The sequence below is a fragment of the Phoca vitulina genome, unplaced genomic scaffold (genome assembly GCF_004348235.1).
Source record: "Phoca vitulina isolate PV1807 unplaced genomic scaffold, GSC_HSeal_1.0 scaffold2, whole genome shotgun sequence".
In the NCBI taxonomy this organism is placed as follows: Eukaryota; Metazoa; Chordata; class Mammalia; order Carnivora; family Phocidae; genus Phoca; species Phoca vitulina.
The window spans coordinates 52,050,026-52,066,947 of NW_022589705.1; the positions used below are offsets into that span (position 1 = coordinate 52,050,026).

The 16,922-nt window shown below is 40.6% G+C and overlaps 1 protein-coding gene across 5 annotated transcripts in view; it reads right to left on the bottom strand.

Annotated features, from left to right (window-relative positions):
• Positions 1 to 16,922, bottom strand: part of NFIA (nuclear factor I A) — a 562,687-nt gene that overhangs the window by 47,703 nt on the left and 498,062 nt on the right. For all 5 annotated transcript variants that reach the window (XM_032427631.1, XM_032427635.1, XM_032427651.1 and 2 more), the window contains exons 8-9: positions 11,011 to 11,189; positions 8,561 to 8,726 (exon numbers count right to left, since the gene is read on the bottom strand). In XM_032427631.1, the coding sequence (XP_032283522.1) occupies positions 8,561 to 8,726; positions 11,011 to 11,189 (345 nt within the window). The remainder of the gene's footprint in view (positions 1 to 8,560; positions 8,727 to 11,010; positions 11,190 to 16,922) is intronic.

Consider the following 16,922-nt stretch of genomic DNA (forward strand, 5'->3'; position numbering starts at 1 on the left):
TTGTCTACTGGTCTTTATATGTTAGATAATTTAATCCTCTGTTACATGTGTGGCAAATATTTTTCCCACTTTCATTTTTGTCTTTTTGACTTTGTTTATGGTGGGGTTTTTTTTCATGCATAAATTTTTGATACTCTTAGAGTAGAATTTGTCAGTCTTTCCTTTCATGGATTCTGGGTTTGTGTGTGTGTGTGATTTAGAAAGGTCTTCCTCACTCCAATATTATTTAAAAATTTTTTCCTATATTTTTATGTGGTATTTAAAGCTTAACCTTTGTATGCTTTTTTTTTTTTTCCTCCAGCTGGAATTTATTTTGGTGTAAGGAATCTTATTTTTTTCTGGACAGTTACTCAGTTGTCCCAGTAGACTTCACTGAATAATCCCTTATCCTCCTCTGGTACGAAATGCCACTCTTGTCACATATTAAAATATTGCATGTATATAGGTCTCTTTCCAATTCAGAAGAATATAAAACATTGAAATATAATGGAGATAGCAGCAGAGCTGATAGAGAAATTAAAACCAATGTGGAAAAACAAAAACAAAACAACACAAAATGATAGCAATGTGGAAATAGATCAGCATAAAATGAGTTCCCTGGCACTAAGTGACATCGGACACTAACTTAAGAGTGAGAAAGAAGAAGGGAGTTCTTTGGAATTGTTCTCCATCCTACCTGTGGGACTGGTTGCAAGGGAGGCAAACCATAAGAGACTCTTAACTCTAGGAAACAAACTGAGGGTTGCTGGAGGGGAGGTGGGTGGGGGGATGGGGTACCTGAGTGATGGGCATTAAGGAAGGCATGTGATGGAATGGGCACTGGGTGTTACATGCAACTGATGAATCACTAAATTCTACCCCTGAAATGAATACTACACTACATGTTAACTAAATTGAATTTAAATAAAACATTTAAAAAAATCTATGATGTTATAAAAACTCAAAGAAGTGTACAGCAAAGAATGGATTTTATTGAATGTAATTTTAAAAATGTAAAGAAAAAGAATAATGCTATAGTTCAGGCATCAGTAATGAAAAAGTGTTTTGTGGAAGGAAGCCACTAACTTATTTCTTTTCCCATTCTCTCTTGTAGTTATCCACTGGTTCTTCTCTGAAAGAGGGAACACAGTCCTTACGTCATCTAAAAATTGTGAAAACGTGACATATCATTCACTGGCTTGCTCTAAATCCAATTACTGATTACAACAATGTGTTACACATTGGTGAAAAGGAGAGGTGTCATTATTCGGGTGATAACTTAGAAAACAATTCTTCAAAGCATTCATCAACAGTCCAAGTTCTCGGGAGTCTTGGAGAATAAAGGAAATCTGCCTTTATCAACATTTCCTATTTTTTGCCTTTTTTGCTGTTTTTGTTTTATTTCCCTCCAAATCTTCTGTTCTCTTCCTTTCCCTGACAAGAGTTACTCTCAGCAACAGAAACCAATTCATACTAAAGCAGAGATGACCAACTAACGTCTTCTTCTATATTTCTCCCATAGGGTTTTCACGGCAAAAACACGGAAGCTTTGGGCTAATGCGAAGATACCCATAGGATGCAATGGCCAAGTGTATGAACTACCAGGTGGCTGGGTGTGAATCATGATCCCACTACATCTGGCTGAGAAGCCTTGGAGAAAGTTACCTTAATAGGGTAACAAAAGTATTTACTTCATAGGATTACTGGGAAAATTAAAACAAGATAATACATATAAAAATACTTTTAAAGTACCTGGTACATGAGTAAAAGCTCAGTGCTTTGTTGTGCTGTTATTAATTTCAGATAAGCAGGCAGTTGTGGCTCCCCAGCAACCAGGAATCATGTCACATTGCTCTGTAATTTGTATGAGGTAGGTGCGAGATAGTAGAAAGAGCATGGGAAGGCCTGCATCTGAGTCCCTACCAGGCTTCTACGGGAGTATAATCTTGGGAAAATCATCTGCACTTTCTAATGTCAGCTTCCTTGTCTATAAACTCCTGACCACACAGGACTCTTAGGAAGACAGAACAAGATAATGTATTCGTGTAAAGAGTTTTGCTAAATGAAAGACACTGAACATAACGTTAATTATTATACTACAAAATTTCCATCCCAGTCATAGATTGTTGTTATATTCTTGGTTAACAGGTTCATATTCATTCATATAATGAATGTATGTAAGATTCATGGGAGATATAAAAATAAATAATAAAGGAAATTTGCTACTGCATGCTTCTACTTTAATAGAGTTCTAGTTTTAAAAAATCAAAAGTTCAAGGCTAAGAAGGCATGGAGAAAAATGTTTATGAGTCTTTTATGCATTCTTAAATTGAGTTTTTGTGTTCCTAATTAATTAAAAAAAGAAAATACACGTTTTATCTTCCATCATAATCCAAAAGCATTCTTTCTTTCTGTTATAATTCTAGGCTATGATGCCAATCTGCAATTTCTTTCCTGGAAAAGTCCATTTTTATAGTGTGATCTTGGTACTAACCTATTATATAAAAATTGGATGTTACAATACAATTAAGAAAAAGAATAGTGCATTTTGAATCATCATATCACAAATAGGCCCAAATGTAATGAGTTATTTCTCCTATTCTTCAGCTGTTGTCCTTAGGACCCTGAGGAATATCCACTCAGTGTATTACATGTTTGAAAAGGAGGCCCTTCCCAATTAATGCATGATGCACGTGGAAAAACTCAGCAAACTGCAAAGAGCTTTCATAGGTAGGATGCTATTATAATTAGTATCACTGGTAAGATACCTAATGGGCATGTCAAACATAATTTGGTCAAACCAAACTCTGGTACCCGCCCCTTGCCCAGAATGGCACTTTCTGCAGTTTTCCCATCTCAGTTCATGGTAACTCCATCCTTCCAGTTGCCCAGGTCAAAAACCTAGGAGTAATTGTTGATTTCTCTCTCTCTTTTCTCAACCCATATCTAATGCATCAGCAAACCCCATCAGCTCTCCCTTTCAAATAATTCTTACCACCCACACGGCCCCATGTTGGTGCCTGAATCCCTGCCACAGCACACCACCTCCCTCCCTGTTGTAGCCTTCTCCATTGGACTTCCTAATTTACTTCTACTTTGATTACTGTTTGTCCACAGGGAAGGGGATTGTTTTGTGCCCTTTTGCATCCCTTGTGCCTAAAATAGCAGCTGGTAGGTAGAAGACACTCATTATATTTATTGATTTTAAGAAAAAAAACCCAGCCTCTTAACTGGTCTCCCTGCTTTAATTCTTGCCCCTAGCAATCTGTTTTCAACAAAACCTTCAAAGTATTTCTGTTAAAAACTAGGGAGTTATCACTTCTCTGTTCCCCGGTCTCACTCAGAGTAAATGCCCAAGTCCTTACAGTGGCCTATGAAAGCCTACATTATTTATCCCACTCCCCACTCCCAGCTCCCAGACTCTGTCCACCTTACCTCCCACCCCACCTCGTCCTCCTTTTGCCTACTCATTCTGTTCTCCCCACCCTGGCCAGGTGTGCTGGGTGTTCCTTCTGCTCGGAAAGCTCTTCCCCTGCAGTGTCAGGGCTCACCTTCTCACTTCTGCCAGGGAGGTCTTTGTTTAAATTTCCTCTTCTCAGACAGGCCTTCTCTGGCCACCCCACGGACAGTCACACCCCCACCTCCACCACTCCCGACTCCTAAGTTCCGCTTACGTATAACCATCTTACATCATCCCTGCCTTTTATTCTCACTGTTTTGTGGATTGACTTTCTTCCCTCTCTATAATACGAGCTCTAGAAGATCAGGGAATTGTTAAAATCTCTTTCATTTCCTGCTGAATCCTAGCACCTAGAACACGACTTGGTACATAGTTGATGGTCAATTACTATTTACTGAATGAACAAAAGAAGTGATACTCTCTCAGTGGGTATCTAAACCTACAAAGGTAGTTAGTCAGCAGGAATGGAATACATCCATTGTAAATTACTCTTACAGGTTATCTCTATTTATCACTGTATCCTAAAGAGACCTGGCATAGTAGTATATCAATCTCTCTCCAAACAAATCAACAATATAAAAGTTCTCGAGAGAGAGAACTGTTAACTCCACCCCCACTCCCCTGTTGTTGTTGTTGTTGTTTTATGGCACTAGTAAGGATTTTTCCCATTAAAATGTATTTATTTCATAGGCGATTTTTTTCTCAAATCTGCCTTACCCATGTTTTTCTGGCCACAGCTGCAAAGTTGAGTATTTGGTGCCAGAGGCAACTGATTAGGTTAAAAATACATACTCTGCTTTAGGCTGGCAACCATTTGTATTTCATTATAAGATGATATTAAAAATTATGCCTTGGACTCTAAATTGTCTACAGCATAGCACATCTGTCACCCCAGTTTGTCCTGACAATCTGCCTAAGAGAGTGGGTAGAGCATTCAGGGATATTCCCATTAACAGATAAGGGAATTTGAGGCCCAGAAAAGTTGGTAATAATAGGAGACCCTTGGCATGATTTACTACTTTTATTTTTTAAATCTTATTTTACTGCAAGTCATCTCAAACCCCAAATAGAAAAGGTTGTCCTAGGTTACACAATTAGTGTTTTTGAAAAAAGCCTCAATTTCTGACATACTATTGGGATGTTGAACATCTGTACTTAATACGCTGTCATGATGTTTCTTCTTGCTAAAGTTGAGCTCTAATAAACTGGCAAAGATAAACAGGATCCAACCTCCCTGTGGTTTTAATTTCTAAGAAAGCACATAATTTATGAAACTATATTTTTTGCCCTAAATTTTTATTCAGCTGTGATCTAACTTTAGACATCCCCTCCCCCCACCAGGCTAGTTTCTGAAGAAGAGTTCTACCTTCTTTCTCAGATTTAAAACACCAGAATATTAGCCCTACTAAATAGCATAGAAGTCACCCTCTCCAAAATCATCTTTAGCTGAGACCCCGGGCCTGGACCAAACTCCCTCCCGAGTGCTCTTGTAGAACCTACGCCTTTGTCCCAGTGTTGCCTCGTGTGAACTACCCATTTCCCAGCTGTCTCCCTCCACAGATCCCACATTTCTGACGAGCAGGGATTAATCACCTCTGTATCCCAAGCGCTAACACAGTCCTTGGCACATGACAGGTGCTCACTAATGAGAGCTGACTAAGCAAATGGAAGAAGGTAGTCATCAAGATGAATGGGAAGAGAGGGGGAGGCGATTTCATTCTGATATTTGTACCCTTGCATATCCTCTTGGTCCCTTTCCCCCGCTCACTTTCTAGTCTCTAGACTGTAGAGTTTGGAAGTAGAAACCAGCTCTTTTCTCTTAGGAAGACAGGTACCGGCCGGCACCATGCAGCCATCTGGATCTCCATGCTTTGGGCTCTAAATAGGAGGGCAGACCCCACTTGGGAAGGGCTGCGGTGGTCTAGCACTGCCCATGACTGGAGGTGTGTCTGTGTAATTTGGGGATTCAGCATTAGGAAGCTCATTTGCCTACAGTTACAAACTAAATTCTCCAATAGTAGAAGTGATAGTCTGGTCTTCCAATCTGATTTTTCTTGTATTTTATTTATCAATGGGTTCAGAAATCAGGGCATGGAAGAGGATTTTGTGTGTGGGGGGGGGGGGGGGGGGGGGGGGGGTTCTTAAATCCTTCCCAGTGTGGATCAGTGGGCTTTGAGATTTTTTAATTTGAAAGGCTTCTCCTTTGCTATAAATTACAGGTCCCCCAGCCTACTACTGTCTTATTAATAAAGGAGAAGACAGTAAGGCAAGATATTGCTGTGAAACAACACATTATTGTGAATTCAGCAAACTCCAAAAAGCCCAGAAACAAGGGCTAGACTTTATGATGATAAAAGCATTTCTATGCCACCAGCAGAACATTTTGTTTTGCCTACATTCCTAGAATCATATGGTCCAAAAGTAAGTATCAGGGGTTTCTGGGTGGCTCGGTCGGTTAAGCGTCTGCTTTCTGCTCAGGTCATGATCCCAGGGTCCTGTTTCCAGCCCTGCGCCCAGCTCCCTGCTCAGCAGGGAGTCTGCTTCTCCCTCTGCTCCCCCTCCCCCCCGCTTGTGCTAGCTCACACGTGCTTGCTCGCTCTCTCTCTCTCAAATAAATAAATAAAATCTTAAAAAAAAGTAAGTATCAAATTACCTGTATCAAACTTTTGGGCCTCTCCCTCCTGACATTCTCCTTTTCCTCAAAATCTTCAAACCCTGTTCTAATGGACATGCAACCACATGAATTGGATCTGCCAGGACCCCCTCCACACTTCTTCCCATAATGCTGAAGGAATGCTTGAGTCTGGCCATGACAGGGTGACAGATACTTTCTCATACAAGGCACTTGATTCAATCCATGGCGTGGAATCCAGAAGTATGGACCCAAAGGCACCAACCTGATCTAGGGGCTGAGTAGCTGTATGTGTCCTACAGACCTATTTCATCATTACTCAAGCCTAGGGACTCTACTAGGTCAGAGTTTTGGCAAATAATAAAATGTTCCAATTTATTTGGTGGTAGTGCTCATCATGGCTGATTTCACACAACCCTGCTAGGCAGGGATCATCACCCACATTCTACAGATGAGGAAACTGATTTGAAGAGAAACACAGCTAGTAATGTGAAAGGTGGGGATTTGAGTCCTTATCTTTCAGTCTTTAATAACTGCACATGGTATTATTCCTAGTCTTCCACAGTGCCCCAGAGGGGCTCATCCCCATTACTGGAAAATGCACTATGAATGTAGGAGACACTGGTAGTGGAGGGCAGGATGTGTTTAAATGGGATAGGTAGAGTATTACCACAAGGCTTTTAAAGAACTGTGTCATTGTCCTGCACAGATAGGCACAAGATGAACAGAAAAGTGGTACATGGAGGCATGTACAGGGCATAATAATTATGTGACTACCAATCCCCAGTGACCAGATTTAAATAGAGTTTGGGGATGGTGATTTCTCTAACTTGTTGGAAGATGTTACATTAATACACAATAAGCAGGACACACCTATGAGCCTCTGCTTCTCAGAATCTTCTTTTCCAAGCTGAGCTTCCAAGATCCGTAGACCAAGCCTCGTTTGTTTCCTATGACACTGGACACTCAGGGTTTTCTCCTTTGTTGAAAAGTGTTGAACCACCTCTTATCAAGAGAAGTAGGTCCCCACAAAATTGCCTCTGGACCCTCAATCTTTCTGTTGTAATACCAGAATCCAAGTACAATGCCACTCACTTCCACATGTGTTATCAAAATGAATAAATACTAGATAACCCATAGTTCACCCTCAGAGACATGTCCACGAGGAACTCCAGACATTCTGGATTTAGTGTCCCCAGGATTAAATCCCACAGTGTCAACAGAAGCTTATTTTTCCTCTTTGGCTCTTTCCCTCCTGCACCCAATACCATCATGTCCCCTAAACTGAAAGTAAGGAACCTAAGAGGCCTAGAATCATCCTTCATTGTAGTCATTGAAATGACTGTCCAATCCCAAAGCTCATGTCTACAAAATATCCCTCCCCGTGCTCTTCTCCATTCAACTTCTGTAACTGCTGCTCAAGTTCTTGATCTTACTTTTTCCCTGGTCTACTCTAATCTTTTCCTCAGTAGATTCCTTGCCTCCAGTCTCACTTTTGAAGAACTCCTTGGAGACCTGCTCTCCTTAGGATTACTGTCACAGTTCCTACCCTTTCCTACACTTTGATCCCTCAGTAAAGCTTTAGGGAGGTGTTTATCACACCCTCTGTCAAGATTGGGTCGTCCATCCATCACCTCAGAACTCTGCCTCTGGTCATAACTCTTTTTGACATTGTTCCAGGTACTAATAAAAGTCAAATTTGTGTGTTTGAGCTATTTCTACTCCCTTGTCATCTCTGAAATATCAGGGACTATCCCTCTAATTCAACAAGTCATCATTCCTATCATCTAAAAAAGTTTGGAAATCTTATATTGTCTGATAACATGTTCCCATACTATTTAGAGGACAGTCAAGAGTTCTTTTCTCTTTCCACCCAATTATGCTTTCTATCTCCTCCCCCCACTACACCTGGCCATGCAACTTCCATGGTTACCAGCTCTGATCTTCTGCCAGGCTCTTACTCTTGGTGAGTGTTCAAGGTACACACCTTTGAATTGTTACTTTGATTTAAACTTTTTTTTTTTTTTTTTTACCTATTTGATGTACGAGGTGCACAGCCTTTATAGCTCATCAAGTGAATTTCTCTTGGACGGTGAGTTACAGCAGGGCTATACAAAAGTAAAAGGAACTTTTTTGCTAATAGGAATTCATGCAAATGGATGCTGTTTGATGATCATGAGGAGAGCATTCAAAGCCACTCAAATAATATGCAAAATTTAATAGTCATATCTAGATTTCAGTCTTGGGCATGTAGTCACACCACTTTATCCCACCCAAACACCCAGATAGTTCCACATCTGGTGTAGCTGATAGTACCCCAGAGTGGTGCTCACTGCGATCTGGTCTTGGCTCTGCAAACTCACGCTATCACCATCACTGGGGATCCAGGCCTATCGCTAGAGCCTATGCAGTTAGGGACCAAACTTAAATGAGGATTCAAGTAAACAGAGCTTGGTAAGTGACCGGCGCCTTGTCTCGGCCATACTTACTTGGTGAGGTGGGGGAGGCTGCACCTCCTTCTGCTGACGTGGTCGGAGGCTTCGTGTCTGGCACTGGCAGAGGCACAGGCCTGGCCATCGGTGGTGGCGGCGGCGGTGGCAACATTGGGGTGGGAAGGAATGGGTTGTGCACTTTGCCTTGGCTACTCCCATTGGGCTGTGAGGGCGGGAGCAAAACAAAACATGCAGGAGGAAAAGAAGAAACAGATATCAACTGTTAGCTGCTTCTGAAACCGAAAGGCGCATTGGTTATCGCTTACGTAAAATTACGAAGTATTCTAGCTGCTTGAATTCTTCCTTCAGAGCATGTAGACAAAAAACTGTCGGGTCGTTCTTAAGGCATTTCACAAAAGCATAGCGCCAGGCACACATGCTCAATGGAGCCTAAACTTATCTCTTGAATTATTCTGACCTTCTCTACCTCCTGCTTCCCTAAAACGACCTGCCAAGTTTTGCTTGGAATGTTTCACTTCCGTCTTAACTGCTACCTTCATCATCATTCTCACGATTATTATTTATTTAATATATAAGTGCTTTATAGGTTGTGGAATTATTCCATACTGTCTACTTATACAGATATAATGAAGTTTCCCAAATATGCATTTGAAATTAAAAATAATATTTTATTTTCACTCCTCAAAGTTGATATTATATAACATTTAATAAATATGTTAAGTGAACATAAAAAATTTCTTTCACATATTGTATAACATCAGGCACAGAAACTTTAGAATTGAGCTGTCAAAATTCTGCTAGGGAAAAATATCACTTCTAATTTTGATTTAAATTATATAAGCATATGCCATAACAGTCATATTTATTTGGCTGCCTGATGTTAGAACAACCAAATAACAGCTCTTTGACAAAAGAAAGTTCGCCCTCTGAAGAAAGCAATAAAATCCATTTTATTTTCAAGTTTTTCAAAACAGTCCCATGAAGAGACCTGCCTTAAACCCTATAAAACTTTGATCAAAATGCAAAACCGGGAGTTTGACAGTTATATAGGCGAATGTCAGGACTATTTTTAAAAAAGTTAGAAATTTAAAAGTCAGATGCTTGATGCTTGTGATCACTTCAGATCTTTCATGGTCTCCCATGTGGCCTTTCTGACGCCAGACTTCAGTGACACTGTACACGACCAATAATCGCAGCTGGTATTTAGCCTGTTGTCCCGAATCAACATTCAGGTGAAGGAGAACCAGTTGTCCCAGGCTTTTAAGTTTAAGCTTAATAATTCCACAAAGGCAGGCTCAGCCAGCCCCCCATCCACATTCTCTTATATATTTAGTATTGTTCCTCAAAGACTATCTCGTCTGACCATCAGAATGCTCTGCTTTCTTGCCAGCAAACCTGCCCGTGTGTTATTTCTGAGTGGGCTAAAAGTCCATAAGTGAATGCTTTAGAATAAGCCAAGCAAATGAATACACAAGCAAAAAGCAAAAAGGCCCCATATTGATTTGTTGTCTAGACAGAAATGTATCTGCTAACACATCACCAGACATTAGTCAAAGCTGCCTGTTCTGTCTCAGATATGCAGAATCAGGTATTTCTGCAAGGGAGGAAAAATCAGTGATAGGGCCGTGTGATATAATATTCTAAATCAGGCAGTAATAATGACAGCTGATCTGTGGCTTCACATTCTTAGGAGAAAAGGAAGATCACATTTGGCTTTATGCTGGTCATTATTTACTATTCATTATTATTATTAGTGGCATTGGGATATAGCTATCCAACTGTAAACACTCAGTTCAACTCTGAAATAAAATTTGTGATCTTTAAAAATCACTTTTACGTTTGGAATATTGTCTCAAGTTGTGATTATTTGGTTTATCAGAGAAAAAATGAAAACATTCATTTGAAGCTGTTGAATACTGTTTAGCTTTATATAAAGATAAGTGGGAAAGATAACTACTTGCAGAAATAACAAACCATAATAAACTGTACTTCTAGCATCTTGAGTTCAAGTACTGGTCAACTTGATCTAAAGTGTTAGAAGACTGTATTTTTAAAAAATATCAACTTAGTTGATCTGAAACATCTGTGCCCCCCTCGTCCCCCTACCTCTCCCTACCACCCCAAATCATTATTTAAAATTATTTGGTCTTTCTATTTTGTTAACTGTGTGAGCCCAAGGGTTAGTGTGCACGAGGTGGAATTATCAGCCCACAGACCTTAGAAGGTTATACGGTTCACCCTTGAGATGATTTATATCCATAAACTTGACAGTTGCGAACTTAACACAAACACTTTTTAAACCCTGGCCAATCACTCTTAGAGCAAGTTAACTTTCCCACAATCTAGAATAAATATGACATTTGCCTGCAGTCCGTCAGCACAACATTAGAGCACCGTGTCACATGGTCAGAAGGTCTCCCCTTGTTATTTTTACATTCGGTTAATATTTCTAAAGAAATCGGAAAAAAAAAAAGAGGTCTCCTTACATTGAGGAACCCCACCTGTCCAGCCTGCTGACCAGCATCAGGGCAGACAAGTTGGACAAACTCTTTCAGCGTCTCCTGAGGGTGATAGCGGATGGCTGGGTGAGAGAAGTAAGGCCCGGGCTGCTGGATAATGGGCGATGTCGGGAAATGAAGAGTCGACGGTGTTGCGTGCGGGCTTGCTGTAGGAAAAGAAAACGTCAGAGTCATGAAGAGAAAGGCCCGCTTTGCCACAGCATCTAAGCTCGATGCAACATCCTTTTTCCTTTCTTTCCTGACCCAACTCACAGCACTGTTCATGTGGCTGAATTTAACACTGGATAGGTCTGATAGATTTTCTTCCTTAAGGCTCTAAGACAAACATGGAGGTTAGATTAGGGTAGGGTTTCAGGCTGTCTTTCCATTTTCAGTGGACATGAGTTATAAAGGCATTAATAATCCTTGGTGAAGCTGAAGATTATTCATTACCTTAAGAGCCTTTTTAATGAAGCAAGCAATAAAAAATGTATTTGGTAGATTAGACCTGATTTAACTGACATTACATATGACAAATTCTAGTTTGCACATATGGATCCTCTTTCATGCTGAGCTAACCCATAGACAATAATTCATTGTTAAAGCTCTTATACCCCTTTCAAGGAAATTTCTAGGGACTAATACAGGATGAAATTTTTTTGAAGTATGTAGTAAATGATCACTTAATGAACCTGCGCAATTTGGGTGCCTCACTTTACATGGAAGGTTTACGTAGACCGCCCCCCCCCCCCCCCTTTTTTTGGCCATTTCAAAGCCAAACTCAGAAATGCGTAAATGTTAGAGCAGGGGAACACACAGGCTGAGTAGGCAGTGACCCTTGCTCAGCTGTGGGCCTTCTGCCCATAAAAATTGATAAAAGAACTCAGATAACTATTACTCCTTTTTATTTGAGCCCTGCTAAATTTTATTTGTACAAGAAGATTACACTAGATTAAAAAACTTATGTGAGCCGCTTGATAATGTTTCTGAGAGAACTTCTGCCCTTGAATTGGAAGGGTGATTGATAAAATCTGCTGGACAAGAAGAGCAGCATATGGGAAGGGTTGGGGACACTCAAACCAGTAACGCCAAGGTAGCAGCTCTTACTTCTCAGGGAGGGCCAGAGAAACGGCTCTCAGATAAAAGCAAGTGAGAATATTTATCTTGCCTTACTCTTTGCAGTTAAGTCTTCAAACTCAGGGAGTCCCTACAAAGACCAAAGGAATGGCCCAGTTTTCGGAGAGTAAGACTTTCGAGAGTCTTACTGAGAGTGACTCATAAAACTGTAGAGCAAACTAAGCAAGAGAGGCCACACTTCCTACCACTATCCCATAAGCATGGCTGAGGACTGTACAAATCATCCATCCCCACTGATCCACTGGGCATGGGTTCTTTGTTCCCTACTGGGATGTCTTTAGTATTGGGGCACTTTCTGACTAATAACTGAAATGGCTAGGACTTTGAGGTTCAGAACAGTATCTGTAGTTTTTAAAGAGTGAAAATGGGGGTTTGGAGTGGAAGCAATAGTCTATTCCATGTCTTGCAGATGGTCTTCATTCACACAACCTTTAATCTATCCAATAAACATTGATGAGTTTCTACTCTGGGCATGGGATACAACAGTGGGCCAACACAAAATTTTATCTTCAATCATACAATTGAGGGCATCTTGGGGTGCCTGGGTGGCTCAGTTGGTTAAGCGACTGCCTTCGGCTCAGGTCATGATTCCAGAGTCCTGGGATGGAGCCCCGCATCGGGCTTCCTGCTCGGTGGGAAGCCTGCTTCTCCCTCTCCCACTCCCCCGCGCTTGTGTTCCCGCTCTCGCTGTCTCTCTCTCTCTCTCTGGCAATTAAATTAAAAAAAAAAAAATTGAGGGCATCTTGAACACAGCCTAGTGAAACCAGAATTCTTGTCATCTTCCATCCTTTGTACTTGCTCTTCTTCCAATCTTTCCCGTCTTAGAAAATAGCTTTTCTACCTATTTAATTGTTCACTGTCATATCCCCAGAACAGTGTCTGGTACTCAATAAATATTAGTTGAATGTACAACGATCGATTGAATACAAGAGTGGTACAGAAATCAAGAACCATACACATAGACTTAAAACTTTGGTTTTTTTCCTACCTGGCAAAAAGCCAGAGAGTTTAGGGATCCGTTATTGTCTCTGAGTTAAAACCCACAAGCGAAGAAGTTAAATGGCTCTGGTCATCTCTTACTTTGCAAATTGTACTTTAAAGAACCAAAGGAGTTTTGTTCATCTAATATGGTATGGTTGTCTTTGCTGGTAGCAAGAAAATTTGACCCCGCACCCTGCATTTGACCAAATAGTTTCTAGTCAGGGATGGAATGTGGCATTTCCCAAACAAGGCTGGGAATGTACTAAGCATAACAAAGTGATACACGGGACTTCTGCAGCTTGTCAAACACAAAGGTGGGAACTCCCTTGTCAAGAGTCCCCAGCAAGCTGACCTTAATGATAAAGTGACAGTGCTTCAGGTGCTCGATGGAAAGTGATAAATGATTGTTTGATTATGAAAAATTGTGGTGGCCAACAGAGAATGCTGCCCAAGGGAAAATATTCACTTGAGTAAAGATCAGGCGGATAAAAGTTAAAGAAAGTTGATGGGGGGAGAACTCAACGGATCTTGGAATCCCTCCTTTAATTGCTAATAAACATCTTGGCCCTCTTTGTTATTATTGCTTAATATGTAAAAGAACACCATTAGCAACTTAAATTTAGACCTTAGTTTCTTTATCATATTTTACTAAAACAATTCACATTTTCCTTGTGGCCCAGAGTTGAACACAAACCTGAGAACACATGGTACTATATGAAATTAATTCTGCAATGACTGACTTATAAGGACCAATTAATTCTTAATTAGCACCAGAAAATCATTTAGCCTGTAGTTTCAAATTAGGCAATTGCTGAGTCTGCATTTCAAAGGGTTATCTCTCACAGCCCTTACTTTCTCATGCCTTGGACTTCTGGTTCAGCCATTAGTTCATTGTGGAACTGGGTATATAAATCATTCAAGATCCTGAGCTTTAATTTCTTCAAACAGAAAATAGTTGTGTTACAAACACTACACAGTCCTGTTAAATATTATTAAATACATGCTATTTCTCTGGATAAACTGCTAGTATTACTCTTTTACTGGACAAGACCCACGTTCTTCCGTTCTCTAAAGCTCAGGCTTCAGCAACATCTAAATTTGGATTTTCTTCTTTCCTAGTTCTTGTTTTCTCTCTTTTATATTGAATTAGACGTTTTCAGTGTGCCTAAGTTTTTGTCGAAGTAGCCTCAAATCATTTTAGAAAGTTTCACTGGGGTGAAATCAATCACTCACTCAATCTGTAAAATTCATTAAACGTACATCAAGATCTTCTGATCAGGGGTCCCACAGAAGAGAAACTACCATTTGAGAACTCTAACATTACGAATCTGGCGTGGTTCTAATGCAATGCACAAAGAATGGTCTCAGTCCAAATTTTTGACAGAGAAAAACATCTCTTATGGATGTGTGTGTGTGTGAGCAGTTGACACAATAAAAAATTATAGCACATTATGTAAATGCATATTTAGATCCTTTAAAATGTGCATTATTTACTTGCGAGTCAATAAAGGCTTTTCTCAAGTGGTTACGGTTTATTGCAGTGCATCCATCTGTATCCATGTTGATGTTAATACAATTTTGTGTATTAAAAGGCACTACAAAATTGGCTGCTTCTGGGGTCTCATACTCTTAGTACCCTAGGCCAGGAGCAGTGGAGAGTGTCAGAAACACTCCGTTCTGGATGGATCTCCCTACCAGCTTAAACTTTAACCAGAGGCCAGACTTATTTAAAACAACTGCTGGGCTTTTCACAAACAATACAAATAAGAAGGAAGGAAATTTGATCTGGTTTCTCCAGCTAGAATGGCATTGCCTACACACTCTGAACAAAGTAGCCACAATTCAAGAAACAGGGAGCCAGAATTTCCCAAAGAGTGTAGAGCTCAGTTATTTATGACAAAATGATCATATTACTGGATACTTTAAAAGAAGAAAGCAGGTCAGGCAGGTTGGTTTACTTGTTTGTACTCGGCCCCTGCCCCTCGCTCCGCTTCTTTAAAAAGATTCCCTTGGTTTTGGTTTGAAAGAGGAAAAAGCTGAAAATTCAACACAATATGTATTTTTTTTTTAACTTAAAAACGCTTTCTCCCTTAAAGCAGAATGAGGACTGGGGAAGGAGAAGGTCAAGGTCGTTACTGTCTTACTGTGTATTTGGGGAGACTTACTTGATCCAAGTGACTCTTGGTCTGGGGCCTCCATACGGAGGAGGTCTTATAGACATATATTCTAGCTCAAAAAAAGATGGTTACCAGGGAGGCACAGCCAGATAGGTTTGGAAACTCGTACTTCATTTTTTATAAATCTTGGGAAAGAAAAAGAGAGAGGAAAGTAATCCCTCCTTACCATTTTTAGCAATTTTGCCCAAACTCAACCTCCAAGAATTCTAATAATCTTCCTGCATTTTTCCTCAAACCAAAATTTATGGGTTGAATTCTTGTATTTAACCTGACATTGCCTTAATTGCTTTATTCCTTGTCCACGAGCCATCACAGACTCTCACAGATTAGACAGAGACTTGGATCCTTTTCACGTGGCTTTCTGGCAATCCTAGAGTCTCTTGTATGGGATACTCCAAAGAAAAGCTGTCAAGAGGGCAGTGCAAACAATAAAATCTAATCCCCCTTCAGGTGCAGTGTGCTCTTAAGACAGCGTGACACACAGCCTTCTCCCCTCACAGGAGGAATGATCACTCCCAAGCCTTGGCATCTGTAAAGCTTCACAGTCTTACCATTCATCAACCCGAAGTCAGTGGCAACAGGTGAGAGTCCAAACTGTTCCTGTGTTAGCGCCGTTACCAGAAAAAGCCACTCCTCCCCTCAGCGGTAAGGTGTTCTTCAGACAAAAATAACCATTTCCATAGAGCAATGGTAGCATTAAGAACTCCTGACTACTCATATTTAGAAGTAAAGATTTTTAACAAGGCAGAACTCTAAAAGGAGAAGAAAGTGGAAGGAAAAAAAAAAGACTGTACTAAGACAAAAAAAATAAAGGCTTCCACAAAAGCAAATGGAATTTGAATTATTTGGGTTGTCAACTGCTACACACTTGGCTTCTTCAGAAATTCAAAACCACCGTATCTGACACCACTCTAGCTTACCTAAAGCTGAGAAATCTATCTTAATGGTCCATAGCTATAATTTATAAGTCATGCCTGAGTCAGACCTGCCACTTATCAAAGCCCAGGACTTTGGAGTTACGGGATTTGTTTTAACAGAGACACAAGGAAAGGGGAATTGGTAATGGTTTTTAAACCTCGAGGAGGAGGAGTCTTTTCTGAATAGCCAGGCTTTGATTTGAGGCAAGCCAAGGTTTTCAAAACATATAGCACCTTCTTCACCATCGCCGAGATGCATGTGAAAGACCCGGATGTCACCCGAGAGAAACATATCTGACACTGCATGATACCTGGTAAAGCCCTTAGTATTTTTATATTACTGCTACCAAAGTAACTTTACGCTACACTGCATTTCCAAGACGACTGGTATATTCTACTCCATTTGAATTAAGGGGATCCTCAGGTTGGAGATCAAATTCCAATGACTTCTGGACAAACAGACAGAAAGGGGGAGGGGGGAGGGCGAGGTCTTTTAAAATGTTTATTTAGATCCATTTTTGCTCCTGAAAGACCCTTCCTGTGCTGAGGCCCCGTCTTAGCATCTAGACCTGGGGTTGGCACACATTTTCTGCAAGGGCCAGAGCGCGAAGAGTTTAGGCTTCGCAGGCTGCACGGTCTCCGCTGCGGTGCCGCAGAAGCAGCCACAGATACCACACAAACAAACGAG